This window comes from Plodia interpunctella, chromosome 21 (assembly GCF_027563975.2).
Source record: "Plodia interpunctella isolate USDA-ARS_2022_Savannah chromosome 21, ilPloInte3.2, whole genome shotgun sequence".
In the NCBI taxonomy this organism is placed as follows: Eukaryota; Metazoa; Arthropoda; class Insecta; order Lepidoptera; family Pyralidae; genus Plodia; species Plodia interpunctella.
In genome coordinates, this window is record NC_071314.1 from 807,949 (window position 1) to 833,463 (window position 25,515).

The 25,515-nt window shown below is 36.2% G+C and overlaps 2 protein-coding genes across 2 annotated transcripts; one reads left to right on the forward strand and one right to left on the reverse strand.

Annotated features, from left to right (window-relative positions):
- The first annotated feature begins 360 nt into the window (after nucleotides 1-360).
- LOC128679062 (uncharacterized) lies at nucleotides 361-16,700 on the forward strand. Its single transcript, XM_053761030.1, has 13 exons — nucleotides 361-639; nucleotides 1,511-1,647; nucleotides 2,139-2,229; nucleotides 3,034-3,191; nucleotides 3,974-4,174; nucleotides 5,217-5,334; nucleotides 5,939-6,087; nucleotides 6,708-6,877; nucleotides 9,039-9,209; nucleotides 11,074-11,114; nucleotides 11,564-11,672; nucleotides 12,924-13,022; nucleotides 14,609-16,700. Exons 1-13 carry the CDS (start codon nucleotides 605-607, stop codon nucleotides 14,648-14,650), a joined length of 1,521 nt encoding a protein of 506 aa, XP_053617005.1. The 5' UTR covers nucleotides 361-604; the 3' UTR covers nucleotides 14,651-16,700.
- Nucleotides 16,701-17,480: 780 nt separating this feature from the next.
- On the reverse strand, nucleotides 17,481-24,511 carry LOC128679063 (uncharacterized). The gene is made up of 2 exons (XM_053761031.2): nucleotides 24,147-24,511; nucleotides 17,481-18,606 (listed from the first exon to the last, which is right to left on the reverse strand). Exons 1-2 carry the CDS (start codon nucleotides 24,152-24,154, stop codon nucleotides 17,991-17,993), a joined length of 624 nt encoding a protein of 207 aa, XP_053617006.1. The 5' UTR covers nucleotides 24,155-24,511; the 3' UTR covers nucleotides 17,481-17,990.
- Between the last annotated feature and the right edge of the window lie 1,004 nt (nucleotides 24,512-25,515).

The following is a 25,515-nucleotide window of genomic DNA, read 5'->3' on the forward strand; positions in this document are numbered from 1 at the left end:
TGAAGTGACCAAGTTGTTCATGCATGGTATTCCCTCATAAGTAGAATGGAGCTGGCGTTGGCGGCCGTGTTTGTCTTGCCTCGCATATTTCTTTAGTCTGGACTCTGGACTGGATTGATGCGTGGCGCTCTAGTCCGAGCATTCTCGACGTAAATAAGCCACAAACATGTAATATAAATTAAATGTCTGTGTACTAAGCATACTAAGCCCAGCCTAGGACATTACTTGTCTCATCTGTTTGTTCGATACATGTGTATAATCTATGGAATTAGTAGGTACTCCGAGTACCTACTAATTCTTGTAACGTTAAAATGTCGTTATCGTTAATGTCAGTTGTCATGTCATTGTTGTAACAAGCGTTCCAACTCTAACCGAATGTAAAAAAAATATTTTGAACAAATTATTTTGGGATTCACCGCAACATATAAATTATTGATAATTATATCGGGTAAGAATGTCATATCGGCTAATATAAAATATAACATCTTGTTGTCTGTTGTGTATTTGTTATATAATAGCGACAGAGTTGAGTCGTTATAGAAATAAGTTATGTTGGAAAAGTTGTGAAGTGAATTTGTTGCAAAAGTGTAAAGTGGTAGCGACCATGCAGGAATCTGGAGAAAAGATTTGTCCAAATTGGTGAGTATGGGTCGCGCGCGGTCGATGTTGTGTCAATATTTATTCTATTTATAAGCTCACACGTTAGCAAGATTTATTTTTAGATATTATGGAGCAGTAGAGACGGCTGTTGGTTTCTTTCTCGGGTTGTTTACCTTACAACAACGAGCATACTTGTTACTGATTCTGCGAATATTGTAATCGACTTCCTGACTTCGGATGAAATACAAAAACTTCATTCACCCCTTTATTGTTTAATAATTATTATAATTGATAATTAAGATTAGAAGTATGCTATTAATTATTAATTTGTTTTTTTTTTTGCTAATAATTTTTCGCACTAGTATTCAAATAAATTAAACCCCTGCCATACCCATGCACATGAAATGCATATGCATACACACTACACATTAGGTATTTTATCTATATGGAAATTATGGAAGGTAATGTCTTACAAGAATAGCACAATATTCTTCTCTTCCCAGTCTCACTCTAAATGTATGGGTAATGGCCAAAAGAATTGTCATTAAAAAAGTGTCTGTTTGTTACCGAACTAATAGATAAAATAAAATACTTATTTTGAGCTAAAATACTGATAATTATATTTTTCCTTGTTAACACAAATTGGTAGACTAGATTACAATAGAATGACAGGAATACAATATGAAAAACTAGATTAGTAGTGCGCGTGCAGGAATCAAATTTTAATTATATAAATAGCCAATGGCTATTGAACACGATAATTTAAATTTGATTTCTGCATCGGGATGTGCCTAGTGTTGTGGTGTACTGGCATCCATTATTAAATTTCTGTTTTTACATATTATTTTATGCTAATATAATAAGTACTTAATTTCCATGTTGTAACATAGACAATGAATGCATTTTTCAGCAAGCGAGAGATACCATCAGTCAATTTCACAATACACACTGTGCACTGCGCTCGGAACATCAAACTGTGTCTGGTGTGCAAGGAGCCAGTACCTCAACATGAGTTGCAGGAACACCACGAGAAGTTGCATAAACTTTGTGAGTTATTGTACCATTATTTCTAATTAATAATAATATTAATATATGTGTTAGGACAAATGATACAGATTGAGCTAGTCCCAAATTATGTTCTAGACTTGTGTTATGGGATACTAACGATACTAAATTTTATAACAAATACATATATAGATTAACATCCAAGACCAGGGCCAATCAGAAAAAGATCATTTTCTATCACAACCCGACCGGGGATCGAACCTCTCCGTTTAGTGGCAAGCACTTTGTCACTGCGCCACCGAGGTCGTCATATATAGTTATATCAAGTTAGTATCCCATAACACAAGTCTCTAACTTACTTTGGGGGCTAGCTCAATCTGTGTGATTTGTTCCTAATATATATTTATTTATTCAACTATTTCAATTGAAAAAATACCTACAATGTGAAACAATGTTTTTTTACCATCCTCAAGAATCAATGGACAGACTTCCACATGTAATTGTAAACAGAAACATGCGAATGAATGTTGCAGTGCCGTGCAAGCAATGCGGCGAGAGCGTGCGCGGCACCGACCTCGAGGACCACGTCCGCGACTCGTGCGGGCACACGGTCAAGTCCTGCAGGTATTATTTATCTATTAATCATTTTTTTTCTCAAATTTTTTGACTGTAGTGCGCTTTGTGTGACTATGCCAGCCTCATGGGTCTATTATATTGATATTTATTGAATATTTCAAAGGATATTTCTCACGAAAGTATGGAAATAAAACATATAGATAACAGAAAAGAAATGTACAAGCTAAGTTTTAATTTTTTTTTCCCAACATATGTGGCCGTCCAAATCAAAAGGACCTTTTGGCGCCCGACACTTACGCCATTACTGCCGTGGTTTTGTATTCGAACAACGGCAATAAAGACCTAAGTGCCAGCCGCCATAAGATCCCTTTTGATTTGGACGGCCACATGTTACCTTGTGTTTAGTTTTAATGTCTTTTCTATAAAACGTTAACTCTGTGTTCGATTCCGCTACATAACGCTACTGAACTGTCTCGTGTTTGCATGGCTATTACATAGAGTTAAGATGTGTAGAATTTAGAACGGAAATTAGATTGTATTTTTATATATGAATAAAATAAATTACGAATCACGAAAAGTCGTAGATTAAAGGTAAAAATCTTAGATAAAAAGATGCTTGTTTTGATGTACCCAAGTAGTCTTTTTTAGGAGGTTTTGCGTTTGTTACCAGTAACCCTGTATACACTGGTCAGCAATGAGAGTGTTTGCGACTTGTAGCTAGATGGCGGTAGGTGGTCGTAAAAGTCGACTTCCTTTTGGAGACTTGAATAACTGACACCAGTGTTTGCAATCACACACTCGTTAAGAAGAATGTTCGAGAAAAATCTTTACGTTTTTGTACCTTATTACCAGGTACTGTGAGCTGGAACTCCCTCGGCACGAGCTCCCTGCCCACGAAGGGTACTGCGGGGTCCGCACAGAACAATGTTCAGAATGCAAGGAATGGGTCATGATCAAATACAGACAGTTGCATTTGGACTCCAATCATGGTTTCCTGAGATTGGACGATGGTAAGCAGTCAAATTTATCTTCTTCATCATCAAAATAAATAAATGTTAAAGGGCGTCGCTGCTGTTGAATTAGTAGTTAAAAATGCCGCATGCCGCGCCTTGAATCCTCTCTACGCGTGATCCGGTTGCATTCACGGCTGTAGCGTCTGAAGCCCGTCGTGAAGACAAACCACACAAGTTTATACATGTAGCTGTGCACAAGTTGACACGCTGTGTCCTTCACTATGTTAGGTCTATTAATTCTTTTTTTATATCATAGTGGGCAAAATGAGTACGGGGGCGAGTATTAAACAAAGCTTATTATAGTAATGACGACTATCTCGAAGATAAATTTTAATTATAATGGAAATATAAATAAATATGAAAATTACACAATTATTAACAAATTATATTTAAGTAGACTATGCAAACATAAACATTAAACAAATATGAAAATTAAATTATTATTGATAAATTATAATTAGGTTGACTATGTAACTATATACATTAAACAGATATTTTTAATAGTAATAATATAAAAAGTATTTTTTTAACTGATTGATCTATGAATTTAAATTGAATTGAGTCTGTAATTTACAATTTACTTACAAACATTTATTTTGAGTGCGACCTCCTCTCATCTATTCATGTAGCTGTGCCCGCCGGAGTCCATAAATATGTGCTTTTTATATAATTTATAACACCATGTCAACTTTATGGTATGCAATAAAAATATTCAGTATTGGGTTGCCTGAGGCTGAGGCTGAGGCTTCACCTTTCCAGCTACTGCCATTTCTTTTTAGATCCTGTGCCAATACAAAAAAAACCGCTGCCAAAAACAAACAACAATCCAATTAGAGACATGCTAGCTTCCACGTCGAACATCCGACCGGCCAACGGTTTGAGGACCGCTGACGGTCGCCTGCCCAGGTTGGCAAACGTTGGCGGCTCCAGTGACAGGAGCGGTGCTAGTGGTATTGGTGATGGTGATAATGGAAATGTTGGTAAGTGACTTGATTTTTTCATGCTGAGCAAAGGGCCCCAGAAGATCGCTGACTTCTCAAGTTCCTTGACATTTAATATCATTTTGTTCATTTCGAAATCAAAATCAAAATCAAATCATTTATTCAGAAATTAGGCCTCATATTCTAAATTAAATGATGTTTACCAAAGCTACAAAATACTAGCATTTCGGAACGACCACTGCTGAGAAGAAATGCCGAAAGAAACTCATTCAAACAGTGTTGGTCCCTATTATGCCAGAAGGGCTTACCATTTTTTAAATATAAATTTATGTATAATTTTTTATCAGTAATATAACATGTAAGTACACAATAAAGTACATGGTCAAAAGGTATACTGAAACATATTATGATTGTGATCAAGTGCTGATGAAAGGAAAATATATATACTTATATATATATATATATGTATAATTAACCAAACAAAAAAAAACTTTTAATAAAAGATAGAAATATAAATTTCGTGTTTTCAATATCGTCAAGGGTGACATGCGTGACAATTGTCTGATAACTAAAGATGCCGACAAACGTGCGAAGTGGAGACGAAAGAGTAGGAAACTTGAGCACTTTTAAATGTTCCTTTTTTATCATCTATAATACCTGTAGGTAATTTACACATACATATTTTTGATTTGATTTGAAAGCGGACACTGAGCTCCGACGCTCAAATCTGAGGAAGAAACCGCGAAAACAGTAAGAAGGAGGGTTACTTTTTTTTGATGTGCGATTGATGATAGCACTTAGGATGTCATTCATCAGTCAGAAGTTTTAAAATCAAAAATAAATTAACAACATTATTAAAAAAGATTCGGCAGTGTGTTTGTCTAGTACAGTCAACAGCACATCAGTACAGTCAACAGCACATCAATCTACCCAAATTCATTGCAAATTCGCGCTATTGCCGCGTCATCGACGTTCATTCAAGATAACTTGATGTGCTGTTGACTTGATGTACTTATAATTTGTTTGTTGTAGTAAATATCCTGTATAGTGACGGTAATAAATGAAAAAAAAATGTTGACAGACAGACATACGGCCGTACCGAGCAATAGCATTAGGAACGAGCTGTCAAACGGTGTCGGCCGCTCGGAGCCGCGGCTGGCCAAGCGGGACAACGATCAGCCGCAACTCAGTCATCACGGGTGAGTGGCGGCAACAGGGGATATACTCACTCTATAAAAAAAAACATTAAAAAATACGCTTGTCTTCCGCAGTTTATTTGTATTAAGTGTGTAGTGCACAAATAAATGACATTTGTCATGCTTTGGAGAAATGTCATTGTCAATGTCAAAATTCGCCATCTTAATTTAGTGCTGCTTTCTGGCGTGATAATCTTTTTTTTTATAGTATAGTGGGCAAACGAGCATGCAGGTCGTCTGATAACCTTGCACTAATATTTCTTATTCATTGTGGTAATGTGCTTTTATGTGCCGTGTTTCTCTCTCTCTCTCTCTCATCTCCACATGCTCCTGGTTGCATTCGGAGTTATGAAGCTGCGAACCTCGCGGTCGGCATAGAAAAAAACCCTTACAATTTTGAAGATTCGGCTGACAGTTTACACCTGGCCGCCTTCCTGAGGTCAGCGTGTGACTGGGAATGGTATTGTTGCGTATCAGCTGTCTAGATTATGTGTCCCTTAGTCGCCTCGTACGACATCCATGGGAGAATTAGGAGTGGTCATTTCAGGGCGGAAACACGCCACAAATGTTGTTTTTATTTGCCGTATCATTTTTTATTGTATATCAGGTCGACGTCACGGGGAGCGGTTAAAAAACGCCCCGCGCCGAAGCCGCCCGCCAACCGCAAGCGGGATTTACAGTACTACAGCGCTTTACAGAGAAAACAGAATGAAGAGAAAGAGAGACAACAACAGTCCGCGTATAATACTTCAGTTGGTGAGTAATTCACGAAATATTATTTCGTAAACGGGTTTAAAATTTAATTGCATGAGAAAAATTTTACGGGAGTCGAACCCACGACCCTGCCTATCCTATAGCTATAATGGTTACAGACGTGGGTATTCATCTCATAAAATTTTATATTAATTAAAAAAACATGTTTGACAAGCAACAAACAGCAATTTATGTTTTTTTTAATTTAGTTTTGTTCTTCATCCTATTCTAGGGTGGAACCAACCACAGGGATTTTTTTGTTTCCGCATAATATTTTTATCCTAATTGAATTTAGCATAACAAGTTAGGCATTTTTTTTTTGACATAATAATATTTTGACATACTTGTTTTTTGGTAAAGTTTAGGCTATGTATATGTATTTTACCATAATTTTGATTTGCATAAAGCTTTATAGTGTAGCAGTAGGTCAGGGTGCGGCGGAGTGGCCCTTGGGCCACCCATAAGCCGCCAATATGCTTTAGAATATTATACTTAAAAATTGTTATGCTTATGGTAAAAACCGTAGTAAAATTATTATTAATATTGCCATGTTAAATTATGACATAAAATTGTATGCATAAAAAAATGCGTTGGAGACTATGAATATACATGTTTATTTGTAGGTCTTCCCCCTGTGCTAAGTCCAGCGGCCAAGTTGGACAAACTCCGCAAAATGGACGCCCTCCACAACAGAGAAACAGAGGACCAGGACTATAAAAATCGACTCCAGGGCCGCGTGTGGATGAACGTCAGTGAAAATATCTCCCCGGGGAATAGACTTGGACTCAACGAGGTATTTTTTTTTAATTCTTCAAACACTAATACACAAGTTAATGATACAGTAAGTGGGTATTAATGAAGGCCGCTGGGGTTTATGTTGTTAGAAATTTACGTGTGATTAATATTAAAGTATTTAAACTATGTTTTAAAGATTATTTTTTCATTTATTTAGGTGATCAAATAAATAAATATATTAGTACAAATCACACAGATTGAGCTAGCCCCAAAGTAAGTTCGAGACTTGTGTTATGGGATACTAACTCAACGATACTATATTCTATAACAAATACATATATAGATAAACATCCAAGACCCGGGTCAATCAGAAAAAGATCGTTTTCCATCATGAACAGACCGAGATTCGAACCCGGAACCTTTTTGGTTCAGCGGAAAGCACTTTACCACTGCGCCACCGAGGTCGTAAAAAAAAACAGAGACATAGTACAGTATACTTACTTATAGAGTTATTAATTATGCCACCAACTACGTTCATCACATGGTAATTAATTAAATGAATTATTTTACGGGTTCTCAAAAAAGTAACACACGTTGTTACACACGTATAATCATACGTATTAAGGAAATATAGAGATTTATACAAGAATAAGTATATTCTATCATGAAATGAATCTAAGGAATGTACAGAATAAATATATAGGGCAAATCACACAGATTGAGTTAGCCCCACAGTAAGTTCGAGACTTGTGTTGTGGGACACTAAGGGCCGATTTCACGGACTTCTGTTTAACCGATGTTTAAGTAACCGTTTCTAACCATCGTTTAAACAACCGATCAACTTGTCACTGTTCACCGTGAAAATTTTAACCCTGGTTAATAAAGCGGTCGGTCAACAACCGTTCAGAGTGAATGAACAAATGACGTACATATACATCCCTCATAAAATTTTCGAGTCAAAAGTTACAAAACACCATTTGAAATTTCGCGACTCGCGGAAAGCTTTCACTGGCCTAGCTGTTGACAGCGTGGATTTGCGATTACGTTTGATGTAAGAGTACTCGGTTCGAGCCTGACCGGGCCGAAAAAAAATGCTTACTTTTTTAAAGTGTATTTCTTTTTTATTTATTATAAGTTCGACAAGTATTTCCGAAGATAAGCGTGTACAAAACATTTTTTCATACAAAATTTCAATGTTGACCTTTGACCATTTTGGGGTCAACTTTTCTTTTAAAAAAGTAAATAGGAGTAGCCTATGTCACTCCTAGATGTTTCGTCTGCCTCTGTGCCAAAGTACATCTAAATCGGTCGAGTAGTTTTCGAGTTTACCGGTTACAAACAAATAAACTACATCGTATTCTTCGTAATAGTTACGGCGCACTTGAAATACTTTGGGTCTTTTTGTTCTCCTTTCCAAAACTTCTAAATTTTCTAGAATCGAGGTAGTGTGGTACTCATAATTATTTACTATTCGTTAAACACTTTTTTATATAAACATTGCCAAGTAGGAAAAAGTAACGCGGTGAAAGATGGAAATTAACCTATACGCACTCAGGCAAGCGCAGCGCGGCAAATGTCAAGATAAGGCATAACCGACGGTTAAATGGCGATTCCGAGCCCGGTTAAGATCATCGGCCGTTTGAAGCTTCGTTTAAAGCTTCGCTAACCAATGGTTTGCAGATGGTAAACATAAAAAAAGATGTAATCAGCTGTTTAAGTGTTAAACAGTCGTTTGAAAAGTCTAACACAACGATGTTAAACGTCGGTATAAATCCGGTTAAATATATAGTAACTTAAGCCGGTTGAAGATTATGAATTTATATATAAAAAATGGTAAGCCCTTCTGGCATAATAGGGACCAACACTGTTTGAATGAGTTTCTTTCGGCATTTCTTCTCAGCAGTGGTCGTTCCGAAATGCTAGTAGTTTGTAGCTTTGGTAAACATCATTTAATTTAGGTTATGACGTGAAAAAGTGCCTGTGAAGGCCTAATTTCTGAATAAATGATTTGATTTGATTTGATTTGAACAGTTTGGACTTTTCGCTGTTATTGTGTCTGTAAAAATACTTCTTGTTACTTGTCGCACTGGACTCGCATCCAGCTCGACAAAGATATAAATATTAATTATCGTGTTTATAGCTAACGTAGAATTAAAGTTTTTGTATTACTGTACAGTATGGGCTATGTCTGAAATAAACGCATTTATTTTTTAAATCAGAACCCAGTCCGCAACGAGCTGGCGGATCTGAAACCTATGACTCCAGCGGAGTTCATGGCGCGCTTCCAGCAGCTGCAGCTGCAGGACGGCAGTCCGAGGGCCCACAGCGCCGGCGACCGCTTCAGCGAGATCAAGTCTTCTCTGAGGGAGTTGAGGAGGGGACTCAATGAGGTGAGTCCTCTTCATCATCTCCCTTTACCTTCTATCTAAGGTTAATTCAGTGGGCGAAGTGCGGGTATGCTTTTCAATTCTCGCCATCGAATCTATTCGATGTGAGACGCAGCGAACAAATCATATTGCGCCATTGTGACGAAGTGAAATGCAAACCCGCACTTCGCCCACTGAACTATATATAAATATACTGTACAGCGGAGATGTATAAAGATTTTAGTGTGTATTGTTCGTCCGGTCGTGACGCACCAACTGCGCGTTCTATCCTTGTTCGTTTCTATCGTGAGTCGACCATAGCGCCATCTTGTGGACCGGTAACACTATAAATAGATGGCGCTATGGTCGACTCACGATAGAAACGACACCTATACCCTAAATCAAATCAAATCATTTTTATTTGCTTAAATAGGGTAGGTTAATACAATATCCACATAATTAGGTTTAGAACAAGCCTATTTAGCCGTTGTCAACGGCATGCAAATGTTAATAATGACATATTTAAAAAACTATAAAATGACATCAGATTAAATTAAGATAAAATGTCACATACAACCTATGTTAATTAAATCCAAAAAATCTTTGATTGTGTAAAAACATTTATTTATTTAATTGTCTTTTAAAATGATTTAATGGCAATTCGCGTATATTCATCTTGGACTGAGACAAAAGGTAAACGAAACCTTGAACAAAAAATCTTTGTTTCTCGTTATTATTACTTTGTTAATATTTATATCCTTATTTTCTATTAATTTAATTATTGAAGTGGTGGTGATGTAATTAATTGGTTAAGACCTGTGGATCGAAAGGTCTCAGATTCGTATTCTACTCGTGCCACACGAGTTTTTTATACCAATCTGTCTCATATATACATATAGTAGTTTTCATCGACCACCAGTTGCTTCCTGTGAAGGAAAATATCGTGAGGAAACCTGCACACTGGTGGACAGTTTAGTTCACTAGTGTGTATGCGACTGCCTGCCACTAGATGGCGGTAAGTAGTCGTAAAAGTCGTGTCAGATGCCTTTAGGCGACTTGAATAAAATCTGACACCAGTGTGTTAGCAATAACACACTCGATATGATGATGATTTTTTTATTAATGTTAAATTTCTAGTTGTTGTTGTTGTTGTATGGAGTAAAATTTTTGAGACTTGTTTGTTTCTCGATTTTTTTTTGTTGTTTACCTTTTGTATCATTCCACTTTGAATATTGTATAGATGACCATCTATCCGGTTGGCATTGCGCTTAGCCGGCTTTTGTGTCTGCGGCGTTGTGCTCGTGGCGTGGTATTATGTCGCCGCAAGCCTTTACAGAAAAAAAAAAAATCAATACAAATTTGAATACTTAACTTATATTTATCTAAAAAGCTACAAACTTCGGCTATAAGCTACGGAGCTCATCCCTCATATAATAACTAGCTGTAGCCCACAGCTCCGGCGCAGTAGCTTATGTTCGATCATTAACTATATCTGTTCCCAATTTCATCAAAATCGGCCCAGCGGTTCGGTCGTGAAAGCTGTCACGTTGTGATTTTCGCTGCACCGTGTGTGTGTGCGCAGCTTTATGCTTCAATCTGTCACAACTTGACGTTGACAGACAATCGTATCTATAAAATTAATAAATACTAGCGACCCGCCCCGGCTTCGCTCGGCTAAAACTATAATAAAAAAGTAGCAAATGTCACTTATGAAGGCTTCGTCTATCTCTGTGCCAAATTTAATCAAAATCTGTTTTTTGAGTTTATTCATTACAAAAACATACGTACATACGCACATACGTAAAGCTTTTAAAATACAAATGGTTTTCTCTTTATGATATTAGTATGGATATGGGTATTATATGTGATTCATTATAATATGTTACAGGTTACAGCGCCCTACAACGCCGGAGCCAATAGCAATCAGAAGTAAGTACATACCGATACATTTCACACCATCTGTTGGCCGCGACTCCGTCCGCGGTAAAAATCTTCCGAACCACCGTTAAGTCCATCATATGATCATGATTACTCGCTTTAAAATGGTTTTTGAAAAATAATATCCTCTATATTTTCGAACTACATATGAGTCGTGTCCCATTGCTCAGTCGCGCTCCGTTGCGACGACGCACCTCGTAATTCCGCCATGTACCGTTATTATAATGAGAATATTATTATAAAGAGGTGAGCGTTTGTGAGTATGTATGTTTGACTCGGGTAATCTCCGAAACTACCGAACCGATTTCAAAAATTCTTTCACCGTTAGAAAGGTACATTATCAAAGATTGCTATAGGCTTATTTTATCTCAAAATTCCCGCGGGAAGCGGAGCCCCGGGCAACATCTAGTAAATAAATAATGTTTGTGTTTGCCTGTCAGTGGCCGCCCCCGGTCGCGCAGTGCGTCCCCCGCTAACAGCCTGGAGGTGGAGCTCCCGTGCGAGTTCTGCGGGGCTCCGCTGCCCGCGCAAGACCTCGTGCAGCACCAGGTGTGTATACTAAGTATGTTAAGTTCTCCCGTTAGAGTCATCGAAAGGTCCCAGGTTCGAATCATACTCGTGCCGCGTGAGTTTGTAAATCTGACTCGTGTATTCATGGTCTACCACAAAACATCGTGAGGAAACCTGGACAGTTTAGTTCACTAGTGTGTATGCGACTACTTGTCACTAGATGGCGGTATGTAGTCGTAAAAGTCATGTCAGATGCCTTTAGGCGATTTGAATAAGATCTGACATCGGTGTTTATAATAACACACTCGATAAGAAATAAGTAACTAATATGATAAATGTGAAAGTAAGTTTGTTTGTTTCCTCTTCACACTTTTATCTACTCAATCAATCTTCTTGAAATTTTGCATATATGTAGTTTGAAAAACGAGTTCGGTACTTTTGCGCGCGAAACACATGCGCAAAAGATAATTGCGCGCAAGAACTTGCGCGAAAGACTAAAAGGTTAAGGAATTAAGGCGTTGCGTTGTGTTGCGTTGCGTTGTGTAGTGTTGTGTTGTATTGTATTGTAAACCTAATCTGTTAAATAGATAGCTCAGAACATAAAAAGATAAAGCAGATTTTTTTTCAAATGTATCTTGCCATAAAACTCCCTTTTTTATTATCTCAGTGGATAGATACTTCCAAGGGGAGCAACGTTTGTATGTAACATTTTTTCAGAAAGTCATTTCTTAACAACTTTTTTGCCTTTCGCGCATAAGTCGTTGCGCGCAAATATCTTGCGCGCATGGGTCTCGGGCGCAAATATATTTCGTGCATAAGTCTTGCGCTCATATGACTTTCGCGCATAAGTCTGCGCGCGAATGTTTTTTCGCGCAAATGTCTATCGCGCATGTGTCTTTCGTGCAATTTTTTTCACGCATGTGTCCTGATGCGTTGACAAACTATAATCCTGGCACAATAAGCTTCAACAATACATCATTGTAACTTTTTAGTTATAATCTCATTATTTTGTGAAGAGAAATAATCTCTAAATATAAACTATTTGTATTATTATTATTGTTTTGTTTTTTTTTTTATTTTTTCTCCCAAATTAATAAAATTTGGGGTTAATAATTGATTACGCGGGTTTGTGACCAAGCGGAATTAATTGTGAATAAATAAAAAGGAGTTTAAGAATTTTGAGATAGAAACTTACGACCTAAACGGCTATTATTATTAATAATCCTTCGGGAAATTCCCACGGGTGCGAAGCCCCGGTGCGCAGCTAGTAATGTATGACGGTGTTCCCAGACGGGATGCCGGCCCGACCTCACGCAGTACCGGCCGCCCGTCATCCCGTGCGAGTTCTGCGCTGAGACTCTGCCGGTCTACCTCATCACTGACCACCAGGTAGGTTACCATCACTGGCCTCGGTGGCGCAGTGGTAAAGTGCTTGCCTCTGAACCGAGAGGTCCCGGGTTCGATCCCCGGTCGGGTCATGATGGAAAATGATTTTTTTCTGATTGGCCCGGGTCTTGGATGTTTATCTATATATGTATTTGTTATAAAATATAGTATCGTAGTAGTAGAAGCGGTGGTGGTGTGATGGTTAAGACGCCCGCCTGTGGATCAAAGGTCCCAGGTTCGAATCCTACTCGTGCCACATGAATTTATATATCAATCTGACTCATGTATAATAGTTTTCATCGACCACCACTTGCTTCCGGTGAAGGAGAACATCGTGAGGAAACTTGCACACTGGTTGATTCTTATTAACTTGTATGTGAAACGGAGAAGGCAATGGCAAACCACTCCATTAACAATGCCCAGAAAGTTGTTGTGTGTGTTTCATTCCACGTAATGATCACGACCCTCAGCCATGAGGAATACGACTATGAAGAAGAGTATAGTATCGTTGAGTTAGTATCCCATAACACAAGTCTCTAACTTACATTGGGGCCAGTTCAATCTGTGTGATTTGTCCTAATATATTTATTTACATCACAAACATAGAACGTGTTTTCGTGTCTTTCTGACCATGTACTTCGTTATTCTATTAGAAAAACAATTGTAAGAAACAATAATGGTAAGCCCTTCTGACATGATAGGGACCAACACTGTTCAAATGAGTATCTTTCGGCATTCCTTCTCAGCAGTGGTCGTTCCGAAATGCCAGTAGTTTGTAGCTTTTTGAGAGGTTACTATCCTACTGATATTATAAATGCGAAATTTTGTGAGGAGGTGTGTGCGTATGTATATTAATGTATGTTTGTTACATTTTCACGCAAAATCTACTGGACGGATTGTTATGTAATTTGGTACACGGGTAGAACATAACCTGGAATAACACATAGGTACCTTTTATCTCGAAACTCCCACGGGAGCGAAGCCCCGGGGCGAAGCTAATAAGTATAGTATAAAATAGGACGTGAAAAAGTGCATGCGAAGGTCAAATTTGTGAATAAATTAATTTGACTTTGATTTAAATGGAATTATTTCTCAAAATCAAAATCAAATCATTTATTCAGAAATTAGGCCTTCACAGGCACTTTTTCACGTCATATTCTAAATTAAATGATGTTTACCAAAGCTACAAACTACTAGCATTTTGGAACGACCACTGCTGAGAAGAAATGCCGAAAGAAACTCATTCAAACAGTATTGGTCCCTATAATGACAGAAGGGCTTACCATTTTTTAAATATAAATTTATAAATTTATCTCAAAAGAATATACAGAGAAACTTTGTGTACATGTAATTAGATGTGTAACTATTTTATTTTAGTAATAAATTTACTAGCATAAGTATTATTTAGTTTATTTGTAGGCGTTAATCTTCGGAACCACTCAACCGATTTCCGGAATTCTTTAACCAGTAAGAAGTTACATTATTCCTTAATGACATAGGTTACTGTTTCCGACATTCCCACAGAAGCGAATCCAGGGGACGCAGCGAATTATTAGATAAAGTTGTAATAGCAACTTTTCACTTTTCAGGAGCGTTGCAGGCGCGACCCCAATCTGCTGTTCCCAGACTGAACTGTCTTCCTCGAGAGGACCGCATACCCCATGTCTTGTTTTAAATGTCTGAAAGTCATCAATCACGTCAAAATTCATGTTATAACCGCATTTGTGTACACATTAGCTTTTGCCCGTGGCTTCGTCCGCGTTTATTACGTGCGTCTAAATCTAATCTAAAATCTCGGGTTCTAAGGAACGTATCGCGATGAAACTTATACTAGATTTTAAGTTAGACCATAATAGCATGTGGTCTAACTTAAAACCTGGTATAGTGTCTTTGAATTTGAAAACCGCATCAAATTCCATGCTACGGTTTTTGCGTGAGGCGCAAACCATACACTCTAAAAACAGATTCTAAAAACATTTTTTGGCTTCCATTAAGACATATTAATTTTTCTTGAATATCTCCTATGTACGGACATAGCGCACTTACAGTTTTATTATATGTATATATACAGAAGTATTAAGGTTTACAATAAATTAACTTGAGTACATAAATAATAAACAAAATATACCTATATTTATTCTTGAACATAGGACTATGATTATAAGCTGTAAATAGGGGTTTATTTCCACAAGGTTTTCAAAATAAAATATATTAGTCTATCATCGTCTCAATTATGTTCAGAAATATACATACATTTTTCATTTTTCATACATACATCGATTTACAAATGAAATGGTTATAACATGAGTAATGACCGGAAGAAATCTATCTTCGGAAGTTGTGTTATTTTTTAGAAATATCATTCGGATGGGTCGAAAGATTAATTCCTATATAGTTAGTTATTAAAAATATATATATACTTAGTATAATTTATGAAAATACGAGGCTTAAAACAAAATTTGGAGTTTACCGTCCTCTTAATATATAAACCTAGATTAAAATAACAATACTCGATAAAATTAAGACTTAAAACAATGATAAATCTAATTATATTGACTTTTGTATGTGGATCTGTATAAAAGTTGGTCTTTACAATGCTAGAACTGTGGTTAGCACGAGTTTTAGCGATCGACATAATTTATATGGAAAATTATCGCATGTCAACTGTTGATCCACACGGAAGTCACGTGTATGTCAACTCTGTAGGACAAACGGAAGGACTATGCGCGATGGGTTGTGGTAAGACGTCATGTCGTTCTTTCCATTACCATTTACATTAGCAATCAAATCGACAATGTTTTATTTCATTCGTGATAATCGAGAAATGAGTGAGAAATAGCATGTTGCGCCTCAAATGTTCCTTTGTGCATTCGTGGCTTTTAATGGCGCGCGGGTGAGAAGTCAAGTGCAATTATTGTAGATAGTTTAAATTCATATTTGTTTGAATGACATCGGCGAAACATTTTCTAATATTTCTTTTCGAGTGTGTTAATTGCTAAGTGTCAGATTTTATTAAGTCGCCAAATCTGTCATGGCTTTTACGACTACGTATCGCGTGTTGTGGAAAGTAATCGCGTACATACTGGTGAAATTAAACTGTCAACCAGTGTGCGGGTTTCCTCAAACCTGAAACCTTTTTGATAAAATCAAAGTTTTCAAAAGATTCGGTGAAATGTCACGCTGACTCGACTATAACATATAGGATAATGACAATAAAATTATATACTCAAAATATAACGGCCCAAAATGGCTATCAATTTTATACTTAAATTCTTTTATACATGTGCCAGATTTACAAAAATCTGTCCATAAAGGAATTTTTAACGATGTATATTTTTGTCATTACAATACCAAATAGTCAGGATTGGTTCACAAACACCCAGTGTTGCCGGCCAAGAGGTTAAGCTAAAACATGTTTTGTCACTATTGCACAATTACAATATTTAAGAGAAATAAATAATATTTATTTAGTACATACATATAATGAAACCTATATTTTTCATAACTTTACAAATTTATGAAAAATACAGGTTGCGCAAATCGCTCAGTGTTGTGTCCTGGCGTGAACCGGGACGCTGGTCTTCCGCGAATGCCAAAATAAAAAGTTAAAACATGAAAACAAAAAAATAAGAAAAGGTTTAAGTGATTTTGATAGATCGAAACAACATATTTTAACTTGAATGAATAATAAATTATCTTATTCTTAAAAAACTTAAAGCATTCTTTAGGCCAAAGTATGTTTTATTTTTTAGTTTTAAAGTATACAGTTTTAACTTTTTACGCATAAGAAGGTTATGTCCTATTTTCGGGACATAGAGATTTGTGTCTTATATGCACACTGCCTCAATGGCCAAAAAATGTGAATTTTAATGCACATAGCCAAGAAAAGGGTTAAATTTTTCTATGAGGGCGCCACTGCTCAAGATATGATTTATATGTAAAAATATAATCTGTATATGCTATGAGTCAGATTTCTTGACTTGTTAATTAAATATATTTTTAAGTTACTGTTCTATTTAATTTTAATATAAAAATGTAATCGAAGTTATTTTTATTTAATTACATTGTGTCTATAATTTGTCTAGTCTATGCGAGATTTAAAAAATAAATATGTATTAAATTTGTGATAAAACGTTTTATATGTGCCAATAAATTTAAATATTCAATTATTGTACGCTACTAGTTTCATTTATTCATGTTTAATGCAGGCTATATACTAAAAAACGGATATTTATCGATCTACATTTTTTGTCATTGCAATACCAAATAGAAATGATCGGTTGATAAACATCCAGTGTGGCCAGCCAACAAGAGACAATGTCCTCATGTATAGAGTGAGTGCTAGCTTTCAACTGAAATTCAGCTAAATGTGAGCGGGGCCTCGAATGGGGGCCGGAGAGTGTCCTGACTACACTTGTTACTGTTTATTACACTGTGGTTAAGGGATAGAAATAAAATAAATATTGGTTTCAGTTTAATTGCAATTTAAACATTAACTAAATTATATTCACAGTTTTACAATTACAACTTATATTAAATACAAATTGTTTAAATTTTGCATTTGATTTTCCAGGATATGAATTTTGAAAAGTGACTTCTCGGTGGGATTATCACATTAGAAAAATCTCGCTTATAATGTAACATAGGCCTGGTATTACCATAGATCAACGCAAAATAAAAAAGGCTGTTACGTATATAGCAGGCCACATACATGTCTATGGAAATCAAAAGAAAAAGATCATTAAAATTCATGACACTCTAATCCGATATTAGTGTCGGATTTTAGACGCGTCCGACTAGCAACTAATTATTGAATAAACTAATGCAGACCTTAGATTGCTAATTTCATTCAAATTTTAAATTCACACGAAAATTTAAATTGATTAATTCTCATTTCACTTTAAATGGTTATTATACATATTTTGATTTCAGACTTTCGAGAAAATTGCAAAATTCATCAATCAATTTCAATCAAAAACAGCACAAGAAATATTCGTTCGGGCATCTTGGAACCGTGATCTGCAATTTGGGGCAGTTCCAGATCTTCTCACACCTGCATTTAGATTTAAATCCCCTTTTGCCGGTTCTCTCCACCAGGTTGACATCGGAACCGCCGTACGACGCTGTTGACTTATAATAACTTAATTTAGACAAGTATTGGAGTGGTGTTTTTGTATACTGAATTGTAGGAACATTTTCTGTCGCTGCATCCGTTGTAGTTTCAAAACTAACATCGCTTCTAATGAATCTGTATGGATTTTCTGGAGTCTTATTTTCAGTTTGGTTATTCAAATATGTCGGGCGATTCGGATCGTCTGTAGATATTCTATTTAGCTTGTTAATTAAAGACGGATCTATGTGTTCGTTGATAGAATCTATAATTGGAGTCGTAAGTTCTACTTTGCCGGGTGATGTAGGCTTTTCTGTTGTGTTTTGGATGTGATTAGATTGGTCTGAAATCTGGTCGATTCTGGGCTCTCTGATTGGCTGGGCGTCGATGTTCAATGGTTGGATCTTGACGTATGTGATGTCGCTGTCCTGTGGTGCGCTGTGCACTGTTATGCACAGCATAATTGGCAGGATACATCTGGAATTAGAAGGTAAATATTTATGAAAATTTTAGCAAAAAGTTTAGCATGCAAGTAGTGTGTTTTTTAAATAAAATTGATTTTATTTTCGAAGCTAAGTAATAATACAATGTAGGTAGACGTAAACTTATTCAACGGATTTTTTTAAAATATTCAATGGGTTTAGAATAGAATATCAACAGCTCTTGATATAACAATAAGTAAACACATAAGAAAAAGAAGAGCCAATTTCAGGTCCTCGCAAAGAGAAAATGAATAAGAGCTATTAAAAAAAAAAGTATGGAAACTCGAGAATTTGTTATTTTTTTAATTTTATCTTTCAACACACCATTCGTAGAGTGGTTGGTAAGAAAATCCTGTGTTTTAATCGATTTATTTTTTTATTTATATTTTAATCTCACATCGGCGATGGGTAATTTACAGGTGCTAATTATAAACGTTAATGAACGTGCGCTAGATTATTTGCATATTATTAAAATGGTAGTTCACAAACTAGTTTTGACGTCGTTGACGCATAGATAACACTAATAAAGTACATTCTTTATGATCTTAAAAAGTGAGAAAATAACATGAGTGAATTGTTTGTGGCTGTTTGTTTGATTGTCCACGAAACTGCGTTATTCTTGAGGACAACAAGATTTTTATTCCAATTGGGGGATTGGGCAGACCTGGGGAACACAAAAAATACCCACAAATAACCCACTTGCACAACTGACACCACTGTTTCATAAAAATTATCACTTAAAATAGGATGTTTTGTTTTCCCTTTCCCTTGATTGAATTTTATAATCTGCACGGGAAAATAAGCAGCCGTTATATTCCAAAGGTACGGACACCAGGACAACGAACCCAGAGGTTGATTAATAGATAATATTGCACATTTACAAATTGCATGTTTTAAAGTAAACGTATATCTACTATACTTTTTTACTTCGCTCCCACATCGGCAGAGAGGGCTTTATCATTATCATAAACCCTACAAGCGGAGGAGGTTTGCAGATATCACGCGAGATATTTATAAAACCATAAATTATATCGAAACCAATGTATCTTAAATACCAATGACCACCTGCGCCGGCGCATCCGTCCATATTTACGAACCAGTAGCGTCTTCACAAAAAGTTGTTCAGACGCTCGACTTGTTTTAAACTGAGTTAATAGCGATCATATCTTTTCATTATTTCATTTTGTTTTTATTTTCATGTTTGCCGAGATGATTGAGAGGCAGCGGTTAAGCAACTTTCGCAGTGATCGGTCACAAGATGGGTGAGCGAAAATTTATTGTTTTGACCTATACCGTGTTTCGGTTATATTTCCATATGGAAGGGGGAGACTAATGCCCCAGTAGTGGGGACATTAAAATTAGTATTTATGATATAGACACTAAAGTAGCAGTGAAAAAAAGACTATGAATGAAGGAAATAAATTATGTTCAAATGACACGAGCGTGCAAATATTGTCCGACCCTGACATGACACTACTGGATTTACACGGCTGTGGTTTACGGTGTATGTACGTACCTACCAAACACACATAATTACACAACATATTGTAGGTTAGCCAAACGAATTTAACTAGATAAGTAAATAGCTTACTATAATCTATGGTACGTTTTGTCATTATCCTACTTTATAATGTTTGATAAGGACAGAAAGAGACAATACATACTCCAGCTGTGGGTGTGCTTTATCTTTTTTTATGAATAACAGTGGAATAGTTACTTTTAGTTTTTTCGATTTGCTCAAGTTTGACTGGCTAAAGTGCCACGACGCGCGCCGGTGGCCTGTTGTGCCAATCTAGTTTTAATAACGTATTCGTTGTTCGCCGCGAGCTTTGACCTCGCGAACACAATACATTTTTGATGTGTTTTTACAAAATTGTGAATATTTCAAAAACGACTTAACCGATTTTTATGCCCGACGAACTTAAAAATTCTATTGACAGATACTATATACTTTTTAAATTTCATCAAAATCATACCAAAGGTTCGAAAGTTATCGCGTTACAAACATACATACAAAAAATGTATTTTTGCCCCAAGATGATTTGTTGACCTCGCTCGTTTCGCTCGCTCGTTCAAATAAATATAGTTTAACTTTAGGTCCGCGCCACGCTCGCGTGGCGTAAGGGGCGGGTGGTTAGCACTTGTGCTTGCTGCCCGCCTAGGTCGGGGCCGAAAGGCCGGCCGGGGGGGCGTCACGGTGAAATGCCTAGCGACCCCGTGACGTCCCCCATAACGGCAGCGTGGAAACGCCCCAGGGGTTTAGTGGGTAGGCTGGGCCGACTAGCGGCCCATGAGTCCCACACTCTGTGCGTAACAAGCATTCCCCTGGGTAAAAAAAAAAGGCAAAGACTGGTAAGCGGGTGTTACTTCCCGTAGTGACTTTTAAAAGTTTTTGTTCGTCCGCCCTGGGTCAAATATCCTTGTAGGTTTGCGTTTTTATACATAGATTTTTTAACTTTCTTTTTACTAAAGAAATCCAAATTTTTGTTTATACTCGTCTCACAACACCGGGCTGCTTTCCATTTGTCGACACCAAGCAAACTTTAACCTCGAAAACGGGCCAAGTGCGCGCTCGTTGTTTTCTCATTACATAATGTCGTGTCTGGCTATCGACACGCTTTTCGCGGAGAATAGACAAGAAAAATGCGCTTCCTTATTAGGCACAGGGTTTTAGGCTAATGGGTTATCGGTGAGGAAGACTTTCTTTTGTATAGTCACTTGTTTATTACCATTGAGGTTCTGTGATTCTCTCGTGTTCCCAGTTCTAGTCAATTTAAATTTTATAATCCGCCTGCCGTTCCATATTCTTGTTAGCAAATACCCGACAGGGTTCATACTGTAGCTATTGTGTAAACAGTGTTAGTTAGCTAAGAGAACTGATGGACAATATGAATGGCAATACACGATTTGAATTTGAATTTAGTCCGTATTCTATCTCGTCTCCGTCTCTCTCTCTCTGTCTCGTCTAGGATTTTGTTTTATAATATGTAATTGGGATTGTATTTTTTTTTGTCTTTGTCTTTGTATGGATTTAAAAACCACATTGCCAGTGATTCAACTCTGTACAGTAATACAATTTCTTCATTTATGCAAATTAATAAGAAAGTTGACTTGAAAAATGCAACTCATTGGATACATTCTCGCAAAATTTTGCTATTTCAACAATATTTTGAGTGTTCAGACTTCCTAACGATGTTTTTCATCGAAGGCACGTGGTGAAAGCTAGTTACATAAGAGTATTAGAGTGAGATTGGTGTACAAATTCAGAGACGCGAGTACAATTCGAACCTGTGACACTTCGATCACCAGCGGGCTTTCGATCTTAATCATTGGACCACCGTCGCTTTACTTCTATTGGTATTAATAAATTATTTTGTTCCATTACTATTTTTGAAAAAAAAAAACATCTACTTACATATATTAACCACAATTTTAGTCCAAAACTATATTACTGTTCTTTTTGCGCATATACAGAAATGCACAAACACATCGCCTAATTTTCACTCTTAAAAACTAATATGCCTGTAGTAAAGTCTTTGTAATATCAACTAATTTACTTTAATTGTCTGTAAAATAATGACTACATTATGTCCGACGTAGACAATAGAATATTTCAATTCCAAGGTGCGGACATAACCTCAATTAGCGACATTTTTCAAAATTATAATGTTCGCGCCAAATATGAATAAGTATGTAGGTATATTTCTGAAACCAGTTCGTCAAAACAATACCGCACTGAGCTTGGTTTTTGTAACATTCTCTAGGACTCAACAGTTCTGGGTTTCCTCTATCGCAATTAATAATGTAAATGAGTTTGTCTGTTACCCCTTCATGCTTGAGTATTTTGCATTATACATAGTTAGACAGGAGGTGTCATCCCGCAAAAGTACAGTTCCCGTAGGAAAATCACGCGGGCGTAGCCGCAGGCTTTTGCCCGCCAAATCTTCGAGCTTTAGTCAATTTCACACATGAACCCGCCCATTATAAAATACTTAACTAAAATGCGCAGGCGCAGCTGAAACAATGGAGACCAATGTAATCTTAATTGCAATTTGGTTTCCTAATTAAAAAGACTAATCTGGCCTAAGTGTCCTTGTATGGGTATTTATAAAAAAAAAATAAGTATACCCGGGTAAGTATCCTATACCTAAATCTAGAATTACACGTACCTAAAGGTTTAAAGTAGAATTAACATATAGAATGATGAGTAGAATAACTAGAGTTTTGTTCTAAACACTACATAAGATTAAACCATTTTTAAGTTTCTACGTAAATATTTCTAATAGGAACTTTTAAAGTTGACTAGGTATGTATTTAACAATTAACATATTTTACATCCTTATCTCTATATATTATAAAACAAAGTCTTCCGCTGCATCTGTCTGTTCGCGATAAAGTCAAAAACTACTGCGCGGATTTTCAAGTGGTAATTAATTTAAACCCGAAAGTGGGCCGCTAGTGTAAAATAAGCAAAAACCGTAATTGATAGGGATCTGGATTCTAAATAATGAGTGGGTGGGGTTTCGTGGTGCATCGCAACTAGATAGTTCTTTACTTCTATGAAAAGCAGAAAAAAATTACGATAAGTTATTATTAAACACACCAATAAAGATAGGTACACGATGATAGGACACACCTAACGGAAAACACACGCACATTACGCAACAGCACATTTTCTTTTAAGCAGTCGGTAAAAAACGGGAATCATTGTCTAAAAGTGTGTCAGCGTTCCTAATGTTTTTACTCAAATTCACATGGCGAGGAAGTTGAACCATAGAGCATTGTGTTAAACAATACAAGTACAACACTGGGCGATCGTTGATCATAAATTAAGCTACCTATTCTTATCTTCTCAAGGGAATAGGCTTTTTTGGATTTTTAGGATATTTATACCATGTTTGCTATATACTACCTATATATTGCCTACATGTATATATCACACTAATAATAATGTTAGCTTTGATTTTGAACCTTAGTTTTCTTAATAAAAAATTAAAATAATTTATTTTAGCGTATTAGCTATCAAACTAGAATTACGATGGTTTTAGCTCAGAGTTTTGCTTTTCAAACACAATTTTTTAAATGTTGTCGGAATAACTTATTGCAAATTTTGTAAATAACAAATTTAAATTAGTATAAGTTCAACAGGTCTTTAAGTTTTCTCTTTACTTTCTGTTTTTTATTTTTTATTTTGTTGTGTGCAATAAAGTTATTTCAAATAATCAAACAAGCCAGCAGTGTAATGAACTTTACTATATATAAATAGAAGATTTGGAAATCAAAAACAGCGCCTATTATTTTTGCAATAGAATTTCAACTCCACAAATTTAAATACTCTTCATGTACTTACACTTACGTATTTATGCGTGAAATTGTTTATTGTTTTTTTAGTCATCGATAATTACCTAGTATACAAACTAAAAAAGAAATAGTGTCACAATCGTGAGATTTATATATTCGATGCCTCTCAAATATAAATAAAAGAATAATAACGAAGAAATTGAACTCTAAAAACTCAATAGGAACTATACTAACCGGTACATGTCGTCTCCTGTGTCCGTCAACCGAAGATCTCGAAGGGCAAGTTGTAACTTCCACTATTTATAAACAACCCAATCAATTACTATACACAAAGGATCCAGATCATAGACAAGGGAGATTTTAGATTTTTTCGCGCGAAACCGTCGTCTTTGACTGGAAGCTGAAAGACAGTGACGCCTCCTCGCAGGAAAATTAAAAATGGTGGGGCATAGACAGTTGACGATTTATTTGTTTTTTTATGATGAACTTGAAATACGTTCCCACGCGACGCGAATATAACAATATTGTTTATTTCGGAAACTACGCTATTTCAATGTCTAAATTAAAATAATAAGTTTATTATTCTGTATCTATTACGATTGTTATATAATGAGTGCGTCAGAAACTTGAGAGATATTCAATGTGATTTCGTGCGCATTCTCATTATTTTAGTTAATAATGAATTAACTTTGAATTGGCTCAAGAAAACGTTAAAATTAAATCTATTCCAAAATGATTAACTACCAGCATTGATAATTTACTTAATGTAGGTATATAAATACCAAGTTTGGCGGGAAAAATATTGAGTAATGTTTCCGTTTTTGTACTATTTTCCGAAGTTTTCTTAAACTTAATTATTGAAATATCCAATTTAAAAAAAAAACTCGTCATTATATTATAGTGCTGTACATTACTGTGCAATACATTTATGTGACAGAAAACATCGCGAGGAAATCTGCACTAGTAGCCACTGCACAATTATTATCAATTAAGTCATTTTCGTGTTAGTGTGTAAAATGGAGAAAACGAGTCGTTGTGTATTTCATTCCACATAATGGCCAGAATCGTCAGCCATGAATGCCATCAGCGACTATAAAGGGGAGAGCTCCCTATTACTAGCTCAATAATATTGTAAAAAACTCCAATTTTACGTCAGAATTTTTCATTCTTTAGATTTCGCGGCGTAAATAAGTAACGATTATATTATTAAAATGCAAATGGCAAGTATTTACATCTTAATTCATGAGGTTCATCACGTCTCCTTCAACTGTGAGGGTCGGCGATCCTATTTAATGTTCCTGGCCTTGCGAAAGAAAAAAGGACTGATTTTACGAGCGCAGGCGCATCGTCCGACAGCGCACGATCGAATTAATACCCCGGCAATTACTTCCTATGAAATTAACTCCTTTTACGAGTATGTTTTTCTTTTTTAGATTTACAAATGTGATAGCTTTCGATTGGTCTTCAGTCTTATTTCTTAGTAAAAATCACAGGAGATAGACTTATTTCACGCTTAACATAATAATGCATTGTCATCCATACTAAACGTGTGTACAAAATTTCAGCTCAATGGGTTCAAGATATCTGCTTCAAAATTGAGTTG